At 38.6% G+C, this 14,219-nt stretch overlaps 1 protein-coding gene across 3 annotated transcripts in view; it reads left to right on the top strand.

Annotated features, from left to right (window-relative positions):
• ACOX3 (acyl-CoA oxidase 3, pristanoyl) overlaps nt 1-11,076 on the top strand; it is a 32,878-nt gene extending 21,802 nt beyond the window's left edge. For all 3 annotated transcript variants that reach the window (XM_082282213.1, XM_082282211.1, XM_082282212.1), the window contains exons 11-18: nt 1,095-1,215; nt 1,697-1,816; nt 2,998-3,111; nt 4,461-4,576; nt 7,121-7,295; nt 7,768-7,835; nt 8,529-8,615; nt 10,658-11,076. In XM_082282213.1, the coding sequence (XP_082138339.1) occupies nt 1,095-1,215; nt 1,697-1,816; nt 2,998-3,111; nt 4,461-4,576; nt 7,121-7,295; nt 7,768-7,835; nt 8,529-8,615; nt 10,658-10,777 (921 nt within the window). In that variant the 3' untranslated portion in view covers nt 10,778-11,076. The remainder of the gene's footprint in view (nt 1-1,094; nt 1,216-1,696; nt 1,817-2,997; nt 3,112-4,460; nt 4,577-7,120; nt 7,296-7,767; nt 7,836-8,528; nt 8,616-10,657) is intronic.
• The last annotated feature ends 3,143 nt before the right edge of the window (nt 11,077-14,219 follow it).

The raw sequence follows: 14,219 nt of genomic DNA, 5'->3' as shown, positions 1-14,219 counted from the left end.
AATCAAATTAGCTGCAGTATTGTGTTTTTACAGCATATAAATTTTATTTAGTTTTATAATATTTGGCAATAAAAAGTTTTAGGGCCTACAAACTGGCTGTGTATTGCTCAGGTCTTACTTAAATCCTCAAGCTTTTTTCAGCTACAGTAAAGCTCATTAAATACTTTTGTACTAATGGCAGGGTATTTTAATTTCTCCTCTTGGCACAAACCACAGAAGAATCTATTTGATTTTTTTTTCCTGACACTTCATCTCTGTAGATCTTCAGTGCAGTCACTAATCTTAGGGAAAAACAGTGGCTATCAGGAAAAAAAAATCATGATAGGAAAGAATCTCATTGTTGAAAATTTTAAGAATGTAATCCTTATGGATTTCTTTTTTTCTACAGGAGATCTTAAAACAAATGACACCAACCAGGGAGGTGTTCTTAAACAAGCTTTGGTTGTATCATGCCCCTATCTCCAGAAACCAGAATTCCAAACATGTTTTCAAAGGAAAGTCAACAGAGTTAGTGTAAATGCAGGCTATTGTGATTCCCTGGAATCTCTGAGGGTGTATATATATAAGTTTTCCTGCTCTTTGCAAAACTGATGCTTAAAAGATCAGTGAAAACTGTGTAAGGCAATAAATATTATAAATATCCTGTTGCTGGCTGGGAAGAGAGATACTGCTATGTCACAGAAGGGACAGAAGCTTTTTCTGGACAGGCCACCCTCAACCACCTGCCTCTCCATTTTTGGGAGGGAAAGCTTGGCAGGTGGTAAACTAACTCACTCAATGCTGTGCTAGCTGGTACATCTGAGCTAAGATGCACCCATGTGTCCATTACCTGACACAAATTATTGCTGTCCCATAAAAGAAAGTTGGTGCTGAAGGTTCCTCCGTTGTGGCAGGGTTTTTCTGTGGCACCAAAGAATATGCTTTGCACTTACATAGATCTCAGAAAGTTTTATGCCTGTATTACCAGTTACTGTTCATTATAAAGCAGTACACGTATCTATAGCTTTAGCTGGTCACCAACTTACTTTCTGTAAAAGTTATTCCTCATTTGTAACTTTTTTTCCACAAAGTTACAAATCTTTCCTTTCACAAAGGTGGATTTGGGACGTGAGATTCATGCTTTATCTGCTGCCAGCAAACCGCTGGCATCTTGGACTGCTCAGCAGGCGGCCCAGGAGTGCCGAGAAGCTTGTGGAGGACATGGTTACCTTGCCAGTAAGTTACAGACCACTGCATGCACTGATCGGAAAGAGACTGGTTATTTTGATGTGTTCTTTGATTGCTGTTGTGCCATGATGTCTGAATTTTAGCAATGTGTTTAGAAAGTATTTTATCCTCATATCCATATTTTTAAATTTTATTTCATACCTGAAGTCACAAAAAAACCCCACTAAACCTGTTTAGGATCTGCACCAGCGTTTGGGCAGACTCTATGAGTTATTCAGTCTCAGTTTCAAAAATAAAGATGCAGACTTTATAGATGAAAATTCCTCATGTAAGTTAAATGCTACACTTTTCTAAAATCTTTACTGTACCAGGTAATCAGTGAATTTTCAAGCTCATCTGTTTGTAACAATAGTTCTACGTACAAGAATAGACATCTCTCTTGCATTTTGTCACAGAATAATTATTTACTCTCTCTTAGCTTCTACTAATACATTGCAATATATTAAACCACGCACTTGCTCTTATTAAGTGAATCGTCTGGGTGAAATCCGAAATGACAATGATCCAAACTGCACATATGAGGGAGATAACAACGTCCTGCTTCAGCAAACCAGCAACTACTTAATGAGCTGGATGAATTGCATAAGAGGTATGTTTTCATTGTGGAAGCTTATGCTAGACCCAACAGTGCGTAGCTAATGGAATTAGGAGGTAATTTCATACTGAAAGCAATTGACAGTCATTTAATAATTTTGTGGAGCACAAATAATGTGCTTCAGACTCCATCATATGGTACATTCACAATACAGAAATATTTGCTGCAAGAAATATTCTTTCTTCTGTCTTGCAGAAGCTAGCTAGATGTTTTGCCATTCCTGCTCAGGTTAAATCGTATCTTACTCCCTGAGAAGGGCAGTTTAGTTCAATGGAATTACCTCAGCACAGCATCCAGGTCTGGGGTCCTAAGCACAAGAAAGATGGGGAATTATTAGAGAGGGTCCAGAGGAGGCCACCAAGATGCTCAGAGGCCTGGAACAGCTCTGCTATGAAGACAGGCTGAGAGAGTTGATTATGTTCAGCCTAGAGAAGAGAAGGTCCATTGGTTTGTTATGGCCTTCCAGTACTTATAAAAAAGAGGGAGAGCTATTTTTACATGGGCAGATAGTCATGGGCCAAAGGGGAATGGCTTTGAACTAAAAGATGAGAGATTCAGATCAGATGTTAGGAAGAAATTCTTCTCTGCAAGGGTGATGAGACACTGGCACAGGTTGCCTGGAGAAGTTGTGGATGCCCCATCCCTGGAACTGTTCAAGGCCAGGCTGGATAGGGCTTGGAGCAACGTGGTCTAGTGGAAGGTGTCTGTGTCCAGGATGGGAGGGTTGGAACAAGATGACGTTTAAGATCCCTTCCAGCCCAAACCATTCTATGATTCTATGATTCTGTGTTGGTAAAGTCATCATAAGTCTGCTTATTGTACTTGGGACAGTTCCTATCACCTGACTTGGTAGCAATATCCATCATCACATCTTGTAGTTCTCTAGATTTTGTTTCAGTTTTCCAGCAGTGAGTTTCACTAGCATCTTACAGAGCTGGAAAACTCAGCAGTTGGAATTGAAATCTTATGGGGGATAATTATAGGCAGTGATGTCAGGTTTTTCCACACTTGTCCACCATTCCTCTTTTGGCTGGACTAGGCCATAATAAAATAAATATTATGGCCTAATTGCATCTGGCCTGTCAAGTGTATGCATGGCTTTGTAATAGGCTTTTAGGTCCAAAAAGTCTGATTTCTTTTCTCATAAATCATTTTTATTTTCTCTGGTATTTCAGATAAAGCTCCTTTTGAATCCCCTTTGGGAACAATAAACTTTTTGCAAGACTACCATCATATCCTTGGCTGGAAATTCACAGCCATTAGTGTTGAAGATTGCATGGACTCCTCAGGTAGGCTTCTGCTTTTATTAAGCTGATTCTAGAATTTTAAATTCCTTTCCAAAGGAAAGGATCCACAAATTTGAGATTCAACCTCTGCTACTTATTAGATATTTGTCATATTTGCTGACATTTTTTGTATTACATGCATTTTAATTTACTAAGAACATAGCTTGCATTTCAAAATACATTCTATTTTCCCCAACTTCATTTCTGGAATGGAGGATAGCGTCAGATATTTTTCTTTCTCTTTCGTTCCTCTAAAATAACATCTCTGAGTTAGGGTTTTTTGCCACTGTATTGCTGTTTTCCAGTTCTAAGGGGATTGATTGCCACTGCCTTCTATCACTAAAATATCTTCCTTTAGAAAACTGTACAAGGGATTGACAAGTATGTTGAAAAGGCATGAAGTTTGCCTGCTTTTGACAGTTGCTTTTGGTTGTATAGAGAAAAATGACTAATGGTGGAAAAAGAGTTCCCTGCAGTTTCCCTGCTTTACTCTGCCATAATCGAGTCAAGTATGACATTAGATGCTGTTCCCATTTGTGTATCACTGTGAGCCCAGATTGGCCCTTGGAGGCAAAAATTAGAAGGAATACCAACACATAATGAGAGAGCAACAGCACATGTTCTCTCAGGTAATACCCACTGAACCAGACCACAGTTTTAAAAAATATCTGAATCTGTTTATTGATCCATTCTGTTAGAAACCGGACTGTTAATTTAGATGCCTGAATTTCAGCAGCATGTAAACACTCCCAATACCCTAAGGTATACTCTACATTAAATCTTCAGCTAAGAAACAAGCAAGTAGGGTTCATGCAAGGACTTTATGCTGAATAACTTTTTAACTTAATAATTCTAGGCTGCTCTTAGAAATTTGACACAATTATTTACAAAGTTTAAATGTGATTACATTCAGCCACCAGTGAAAACAATGTTGGAAGTCACATGCTTCCACTAATTGTGGACTGTCTTCTCTTCTTGTATTCTCAGAAGAGATTTCGTACCTTGCAGGCCTAAGTCTTAATATGGCAAAAAAATAGCTATCTAAAAAATTTATTCAAGTGAGAAGTCTAAACTGAGCTGTGGATATACCTCATCTTCCAGTTTGGGGTCAGTTTGAAGCAGTGTATGGCCAGACATGGTTATGTGTTCATTGTATACTCACAGTCTGACTGTCCTCCCCTGATACTTACTGTATCTGCATTAATGGACAGTGTGTCATGTCAATAGATTGATTAACTAATGCTTTCACTTTTATCTCAAGTAACAAAATCTGGGACTGCAGTAGAATTTTCATGTGACTTCTTGCATCATAAATGTGGAGGTTAAGAATTTTGCTTTTCTCTTTCTCATAGTTCCTTTAGCAGCTTATAAATGGCTGGTTTGCTACCTGCTGCAAGAAAGTGCCCTAAAAATGAATAAGGAGAAACAGGCTGGACGAAGTGATTTTGAGGCAAAAAACAACTGTCAGGTAATACTTATTAATCTTTCTTATGTTATTTATTTATTTTCACCCAAGTCTGTCAGCTTCTGTCAGTTTTACCTTCTTGTGTCATAAAGTGCAATTTCCTGAACCATAAAGCAGTAAGTCAAGTAACTAATAAAACTTAATACCTGACCATGTGCATTGCATAGAACATGATAGCAGGACAGTTACCATTAGCAAAAGTCTTCCAGGATATATTTCCCTTCAGAAATGTTGCAGGCATGTGCTGTGTGATGTTGGCAACTTTGATAGCACAACTTCTGAAGACTAAATCTGCGAGTATTAAATACACTGCAGCATCTGATTGTTACTTCTCCATCTGTGCTTGTGGCCAAATACATACTGTAGGAAAGAATCTTGCTCTGGCAGGTAGGTAAACTAGATGACCTAATAGGTCTTTTTCATCTCTAATTCCTATAGTGCAAAGTACTCGTGAAAGATACCAGACTGACAGCATTGGAACCTGAAAAGGAAACACTGACAATTTACATATAGCAGATCCACAATCTCACCAGAGAGTTTTAACAGCTAGGAATGGCTTAACTCCAAATTTCAGTATATATCCCCAAGCTCACCAGATTCCTCTGCTACCTCCATGAGAAAAACTGGCTCACATCCAAAGAATGAACACTTGATATTTGTCACCAAGAAAGATCAGTTCCGTGAAGATGGTCAGTGTCATTTACCTTATCTGCAAAGCTCATTAAAGAACAGCAGGAAGGGATATTTAATATTTAACTCTGCACCTAGAAAGAGCCAGCCTGTCTTCAACAGGGGATGATCTGTTTGAAACCACTGGTAGAGTGGAGAAAATCTTTCCTGTTTTTACTCTAGAAGCAGCTTATTAAAGAAACTCTTCAGGGTCCACTCCAGAATGGGAATTGCCAGAAATTCCAGTCTGATTGCCTGTCAGCTGGCCAGATTTTGGTGAAGCTGGTGCTGGGGCCAGTGCATTAGAGAGAGTGGTGTGCTCAGAAGTATGAAGATTTTCTTCTCTATTATATTTAAAATTCAAAGATACTCATGCACACAACTGCTTTTGAAACAGGCGTTGATATCCTTTAGGTCATTAGTTTTTCTTTTCTCCCTGCAATTCATCCTCAGGACAGGAGGACTTTTTATTTTAATGTCATGCCTCAAAAACATCTGAAAATTATTTACAAGCTGTGCTTTGAAGAGATGTACATATTTGATTTAAAACTTTCTGGGCATGAAGAAGCACTTTTCTGTCAGCCCAGTGGTTGACTAATACAAAATATTTGTTCATGCTGTGGGGGATCTGGAAGAGATTCCTAGCCTAGGCCTAGGTTATTTTGGTTTGGAGGCAACTTGATAGAAACAATACAGAAGTGCAAGCAAAGGTAAAGAGGAAAATAAAATTATAGGGGAGAATAACAGGAAACTAATTCTTAATGTTTCATTTGTTAAGACTTATTTCATTCTGACTAGGGAATTAACATTCATATCTCAAAAACTCCATCTAGTAAGTGGGCAGTCCTCCGTAATCCTGCAGAGACAAAATGTGTATTTTGCTGTTCATATATGCATCTGAGCTTGGACATAAGTGTGCCACTGGGCAGCTGTTGAGAGAGACAGTGATCTTTGGAATATGCCTTTTTTACATGCCGCAGTGGATTTAAATGCAAGAATAATGCAAGTATTTAAAAGAAAAAAATAAAACTGATCAAGTAATTCTACATGAAAAACCACAACCCAACCACCTAACCCTTAACAAGTGAGCTAAACCCAAACAAGAGTTACATTATTGCAACAAGTCAGCCAGGACAGCAATGGCATCACATTCCCCTGCTGTTCACCAGCTAGAATGTCAGTCAGTGACATTTCATGGTAGTACATATAGCAAAGGTGCAGTATATAAATGTAGACAAGTGTTCCTGTGTAAGTACATACAATCACTTAAGGTTTTATACTCTGCATTAACAGTAACTGGTGACCTGTCTTTCTCATCAGATAGTTGGCAAGGACTAGTTGCATAGTTCCTTCAAAACATACTGCAATCTGTTTCAATCCATCAACAGAATTCACTCATGCTGACATGATCAGATTTTTGTCTATTATTTGAAGGGACTGTAAAAATTTTTCAATAGGAATATTTTATCCTCTTTATAAAACTCTGGATCATATTAAGTAAATAAAAATCTACCTTTTACTTCTTAAAGTTATATAGGTTTATTAACAATCCTAAAATCAGCAAACATTACTTTACATTGTCTTCTTTCTGCTGTAGCTTCTTAATCCCATAAAGCCTGGGTGCAACTGCCAAATTACGCTGGTAATAGGCGTGAAATCTTATTTCTAAGAGGCATTTCATGAGACATTTCATAACTAACCTTTGCATAGACATTGTGGAAAGTGTTTTCTCCTGCTGTTTCTTTGAATTTCTCAAGCTCGATCATCACACCTAAATCAACAGAACTCCACTAAGTTCAGTCCAATGCCATTCTGTACAGGCTGAGGACTGGTTCTTTGCATTTTGTTACTGAGTGTCCTTCTTCCCTGTCCCCTAAGGTGTACTACTGTCGGTCTCTGGCGATTGCTTTTATTGAGCAAACAGTCTTACAGCGGTACCACGACTACACTCACGATACCAGCGTCCCGGTGGCTCTGCAGCCAGTGCTTAGGAGCCTCAGTGCTCTCTATGGGCTCTGGTCCTTGAGTAAACACCTGGCTGTGCTCTACCAAGGTGAGATCAGCTCCCTGAATATGCTGTGCATGTCACTTTTATAAAGTCCTGATTTGGCTGGGGCAGGGAATCCTAGTGATGATTTCTGCTAGAGCGTTTTCTTACTGCTTGTTTAATATAAAACAATCATTCTCCACCAAATTTTCAGGAGCAGGAATCTGCAGTGAAAATTAACCCAAAAGGCTCTATTTTACCTCAGAGATAATGGAGAGATTACAAGTTTTGCTGTGATCCAGTGCTTGTGTGAGAGGATGAGGCGTAGGCAGCACGATGCTGTAGCGTAGCTTGTCACTGCAAAAGGCTCTACGTAGCTGAGATGAACAATTTTGCAGTCAGCTCATTAATGAAATACTGTCAGTTCAGTTACACAGGTGCAGCTACTTAGTCTTGACTACTGAACTCATGAACTTCGCAAAAAATTTGTATCAGTGTAATCTTAACTGGTATAAGCTTATCTGTGAATGTTTTTAAGGTGGCTATGCTTCAGGTGAACAACCTGGGAGATTTATTCAGAATGCTATTCTGGAGCTCTGCTACAGGGTAAGCCTGCTTATTGATATTAAATAATAATATAGTATATAAATACTAAAAAAGAGATACATGGTTTATAGTCATCAGATTATTCTGTACTTCAAGGGGTAAATTAGCAGGATATAACATTAATGGTTTCTGAATAATTTTCTGTAAACTTCAGCAACTCATTGACCATGAATCTAGTCTTAATTTATTTACCAGTAAATGGAAAACAGTATGTCCTACAAAATAACACCATAGCATCTTTGGCCTTGCAATCTTCAGTGGAAAGCCAGTGAAATATTTCAATCCAGTTCTTTTTATTTCATTATTGAGTTAGTTTGTGATTTTTTTTTTCTTAGCACAAAAGCTTTCCAAACTGTAACATATTCTTTGCAGGTCAGCAAAATTTCAAAGAAGAATCTGGTCATTATATTTTTAAAGTCCAAAAATATATGTGTTTATATGTGTAAACAGCAGTATATTGGTTAAAATGTGTTCAAACCCCCCTAAGTAAAGGAGGAAGACATTTAAAGTACAGTCTCTTTTGGCACTTACCCTGGGAGTGAAAAAAATCAAAATAAAACTAGGCTATTTATTATGGATTTCTCTTAAATTATCGAAGCTGGTACTTTATGAAAATAATTTTTATGCTGCTCTGTAGTTGAGCCATAGACAACTACAGAAGTTGTCAAAAGTATGTCTTTTGGTTTTAAACAGTTGAAAGATGATGCAGTTGCCCTCGTTGATGTCTTCGCTCCTCCTGACTTCATTCTCAATTCTCCCATAGGTAAAGCAAGTGGAGAGGTAAGCAAACCCATTGTAAAATTTGTAAGTTTAATCATGAAGATTATTGCCTGTAAATAGCCTTAACATATTCAAGACATTTCATAAGTACAAAAGAAAAGAAAGACACTTTTTCAGTGGAAAATACTACCTGAGTTAAATGATGTCAGCATAAAATGAGTTTTTGCACTTACTGGAGATAAGCTTCACTGGGAAACTTGTGCAGTATTGCTGTAGTTTGCTGTTGTGGGCATCTGTGCACTGAACCAAAAAAGGGCTGAAGGAAATTTTTTGGTGTAGTTACACAAAGTAAGAGTTAAGAGCATAGGAATGGCCATACTGGATTCAGTTCACAGAATACTCTGTGACTGACAGAGACGGATGGCCAAAGAGAATGCTGCTAAACAGATGAAACAGTGAGGTGTTCCTTCCCTGATGTCTCAGCTGTTGGAAGTTTAAGAGATGTCTCATGCCATAGGTTCTGTTTGTATCATTCTGTGTAGTAGCCACAGATGTGTCTATTCTCCATTTTTTCCATCCATTTTCAAATTCAGCTGTCATTTTGCTTATATCACACCATTATTTCTACAATTTAATTATGAGTATTGTGAGAAAATACTTCCTAATCCCAGTCCCTATCTATTTACTGTCTGTGAGAGCCTTTCATTGCTCTGACAGATCTTGTTTTCCTTCTCTGTGTATTTTCTGCTTCTACCATATTCTTTCTGAACTGGCATAACCAGACCTACAAGCAGGACTCAGAATGTGGGTGCACCATGGAGTTGGCTACAACAGCTCCTGGTCCTTCCCTGCCCTTTTTTTTTTGACATAGTTCAAGATCTGCATTTTATTCCAAAGTCTCAGCAAACCAGAATTCTTGGGCCAAACCTGCTCATCGGGGCCAAGCTGTGGGATAACTGTTCTGTAGAGACCAGTGTCACAGTACAGTAGTTTGGGTGGACACTGTAGACAGTCCCTGGAGCCTGGGTCCACTGCCAGGCTGTTTGACTGGAATGCTGCATCAAACGGACTCCGTGGTTTTCAGTACTCCCTGTGACTTCTTGTCTAAAGCTGCCCATTGTTCCCATGGTGATCGAGCAATACAGAACGCAGAACAGATGTTTCTAAGCTGAACTAACACAATGATTACTTTGTTAACACAGTCTTTGCAAATGACACAGGGAAGTCTGGCTCTACCTATCCAGCCATCTCCTAGGTCTGTAATCATCACTGGAAACTTTGTATCCATATGTATAGGTTTTTGAGGTTAAATTAATGCAAGAGGTCATGGGAGGGAAGCTCCAAAGGTAACTCTTCGGTTAAGGAGCATAGTTTGTATGAATGTTAAGAGTATCTGTATTGGCTAAAAGCCCATTTTAACACATTTTTCTGTCTCTAGCAGAAGTGAGCAAATGCTGCAGGCAGAAATATAAAATATGGTACAAGTTCACAGTGATCCGTTCCTAGAATAGTATCCTAATAGTATTCTAGCAGTCACCTGGAGGTTTCCTATCAGCAGCTGATAAAGCTGTCATGTGATGGATTTGGCTGGCTCCTCATTGGGTAGCTCTTAGCTCTTGCAAATGCAGAAGCCACAGAGACTTATTAATATTAGGAGTATAATATGTGAGAAACGCACATAGGAACCTTAAACACTTCCTCATGTACTTAATTTTTTATAAATGCATTAAATCATTGAGAAAATAATTTCAATCAGTGCTCTTCAATCCATGTTCTGTAGAGTTCAGGAAGGTTTTCTGAACTGCCTGTAAGTCTGTGGTTTTCAATTTGTGTAAATATTTTCAGCTGAAATTTGATAAAAGCTGCCAATCTCTCACTCAAAAAAAATACTTAATAAAGATCCTTGTCTCCTGGCTGTCTATATTTAATCCTCTATTCATTGTTATCATTATGTTTATTCTTGCCTGTACATAATTATTCACATTTGTTATCTAGAAATTCAATCAAAATCTCATTTCAATCAATAAGTTAAATAATTAACCTTGCAGAACTTTTCTTTGTTTCTTCAAAGGCATTAATCCTTTTTTATTATTATTTTGCAGTTATATAAAAATATGTGGGGAGAGATCCTTCAAGGCAACAAAGCTCTGAACAGACCTTCATGGTGGGCAGAATTTTGTATTAATAAGCCTGTTATAGGCAGGCTGAGGTCAAGATTGTAAACCAAACAACTTGTAAGAGTCTGGATGGGCCTGAGATGGATACCTCATTTCAAACATCAGGAGGAAACGAGACCATATGTCAAACACTGAAAATGGAAGAGATTTTCATGAGAGTTGCCAAGTTTTAAAATAACTTTGAAATCAAGTCCAACTTGATGTCAGGGACTGTTAACATAATAATGACAAGAGCAAGAGCAACACGTTGCACACTATACATATTTACTCAATTAAATGTAAAAAATGAAGATTAATTATGATTGCTGCTTTGCAAAGTTTATATAAAAGAAATTTTCCAATCAGTCTCTTGTTGTTACTTTTGTATTATAGAAGGTAAATAATTTAAAAACATTTGCCACCAGGGATTATGAATAAGCTGATAAAAGCAAAAAAAAATTTAGGACAAATTTTGGAAAAAAAGCCTGTATTAACAGTGATCATAGTGAGAGAAAAATTGGGGAGCATCTTGCAGAGAACCAACCTATATCACCTCTCAGAAAAAAAGAAGAGATAAGGAGAAGCAATTATTTCCATGTTAACAAAGCCAGGTATTCATCCCTGGAGGCACGGGATGCCTTTGGGAACTTGCTAACTGCCCCAGTTCTAAGGAACCAAACAGTGAGAAACGTGGCAATATCAAAAGATGGCTCTGATTAGTGGCACCCTGTGTTGTCTTAGCTCAGAAGTGGGAAGTTGGAAACAGTCACCCAGCTTTTAGCTGAAAGGAATGTTCTTTTAGTAAAGATAACTTCCTAGCTGGACCCAGAGCAGTCTTGAATATTAATAAATTTTCCACCACAAGTTCAAGGTCAACTAAAAATGATCACCCTCAACACACTTCAGTTAAAAAAATAAATGTAAAAAAAGCAGCCTGAAATTCTGTAACTGTTGTTTAGAGTTCCATTGGAAAAGTGGATAAAAAAAAAATCTTGTTAAACTTTGCCTCCATTTTTTCTTCTTTTCTAGTGAGGTACCAGAATTCAGGATGTCCCAATAAGAGCTCTTTTTCTTGCAACTGAACTGTAAGAAAGCTTAACCTTCTTTGCTAAAAAAAAAAAAAACCCAGCATAAAGTATTTATTTTCTTTGAAATGTTTTGCCTCTTTCAATAAAGTCTAATAGGTGGCATCATCCTATGGAAAAAAAAATAGATCAATACAGCTAAACACTTGTCATTAGATATTATGGAATCATGGGGTCTCATAATTATCTTTAGGAATTTTCCATATCATTAGGGAATCCAGCAAGTGTCTCCTACCTGGATTTTTGCAGGTCTGAAGGAAACAGGCAGAGCTCACTATGCCCAATATCCAGTGTGAACACCAGGAACTTTGGCAGTGAAAAAGTCAAATGGGGAAGAGAAGCTATGCTACATGAAATGTAGTAGCATTGATCTGTCACTCCACATTCTGTACTATCAATGCTGATCAGCATCATTATTTCACTGTCATACATGTCTGTGATTTCACCATCACCTCTGAGCTCTTCATAAGTGATACGGTCTTTTCTTGCCTCCTTCCTCACAGCTGGGAAACAGCCGTGTGTAAATCTTGCATATAAACTGTAAGTCTGTTTATGAAGCCTTGTTAGCTCAGAAGAAAACACAAAGGTATTTGGCATACAGCTTAAGCCACCTTCATCCCAATAAAACCACAGCAAAACTGTGTCACAGTAGCACAGACCTGAAGACCTGGTGAACCACAAGGATACTCACCAAACACATGACAAGATAAACAGACACCCTGTAAAAATATATCCCTAAGCTGTTCCTGCTAATCTTATTTATTATGACTATTCTGGCAATAGCCAAACTCCCTGATAAAAGCTGAGTCCCTCTCTGCTGATAAGGACTGTACAAACTGGCAGGGAATAGTGCTGTTTGTTCTGAAAAGCTTCTAACTTCAACTAAAGCAAGCACTGCAGAGGCTGCACCAGGAAGGACATGATTATGGGCAGGCAAAGTGGGATGCTCAGTTTAATAGCACGGTTATGGACCCTAAATATGGAACGTCAGACAGCCTGCAGTAAGCTTGGAGCTTCGTGGGACCCTTGGGTACCTGGTTAATGGCAGGAGTCACAGACCTGAGCACCAAAGCTGACATAAGTAGATACACTGTGAGGCCTTGGGGATTTACTCTTCAAAAAATCCCCAGCCATGGAGTGCTGGTGGCTGCTCACCAGGGCTGTTTGCAAGCTCAGTGCAGGTGTTCAGCAGCTGTCAGGCTTTACATGCTGCAGCAAAGGCTGTCATTCTTTACTCTCACACCCAGTACAAAGCCATGGGGCAGCAAAGGCAGGCTCATTCTGTGGACTAGAGCCACTCTGCACTCAACATTATCAAAAGTAGTATTTTCTGGATGAATACCTGGATAACTGTGATCAGGTTCTTTAATTGAGTATGACTGTGAATTTCTGACCTGTATTTTTAGCCAGACCTGTGTAATCAAATGAGCAAAATATCCTTTTCCTCTGAAGTCAACAGCCAAAGGTTCCAGAGGTCTTCTACATCCAGCTTCTCAGAGCAGGAGAATTTGTAAGTTTGAACTTGCAGAGCTGCAGCACGGAAAGAAAGAGATGTCATGAAATTTGGCATCCTATTATCTACTAAATCATAGGGCAATAATTCAACAACTACCACAAGATGTCATTATTATATGCAGTTTCTTCCTCTTTGTAGAACATTAAATAAAAGAGGCCTCTGGCAGAACAGAGAAGTCATTTCCCTCCACTTCAAATGCCAAATAAAGTTGGATGTGTCATTTTATCTTGGTTGGGGAGCTGGGTCAAAGTCAGTCAAATAGCTTCAGTCCAAAACAATCTGGCCACAGGAATCTGTCCTTTTAAGCTGCTGTGTGAAGGCACTAGGAAGTTGAATCCAAGCAGGCCTGAAAGAGCCCTAACACTGCTTCCCTAGTGCCCTGTGCCCTGCTTCTCTCCTGGAGAATGGCAGTTTTCTGCTTTGTGACTGTCAAACCACCTACCTGCCCAGGGTATTTCAAACCAGGTATTTCTTCTATGGTAAAATACTTCTGCTGATGTGACTCAAAGCAAAAAGTTTCTAACAGAAAGAATTAAATTGTTTATGTGCATTAGAACACTGAGTGCACCCACCTCCCTTGCTGATGTGTCAAGATAAATACATGAATATTACACATCACCTTTTTAGGATTGATAGTTTCAGGAGAAATGTTTTATGGGTCAGATGGAAGCTCTGCCATCCTTTACAGCTGCAGTTCTGTGGATGTGGATTCAGAGGTGCTTGTTTTCTGCAGGAATAAGTAGACTCATATGCTGCTGTTTCTGTCTGAAAGCCTCCTTTCCACTGTAATAAATGATTTATCATGCATTCTGCAGGGTTGCAATTTCCTCTTCTGTTTGCCTTTGTTCATATATTTTCTTTACTGACTTAATGTGTTTTCAAACACGAGTGGTGATTTCATACCAGC

The sequence above is a fragment of the Coloeus monedula genome (assembly GCF_965178545.1).
Source record: "Coloeus monedula genome assembly, chromosome: 5".
Lineage (NCBI taxonomy): Eukaryota > Metazoa > Chordata > Aves > Passeriformes > Corvidae > Coloeus > Coloeus monedula.
Note: the sequence above shows the minus strand (reverse complement) of the source record. Positions and strands in the feature narration are given on the sequence as shown.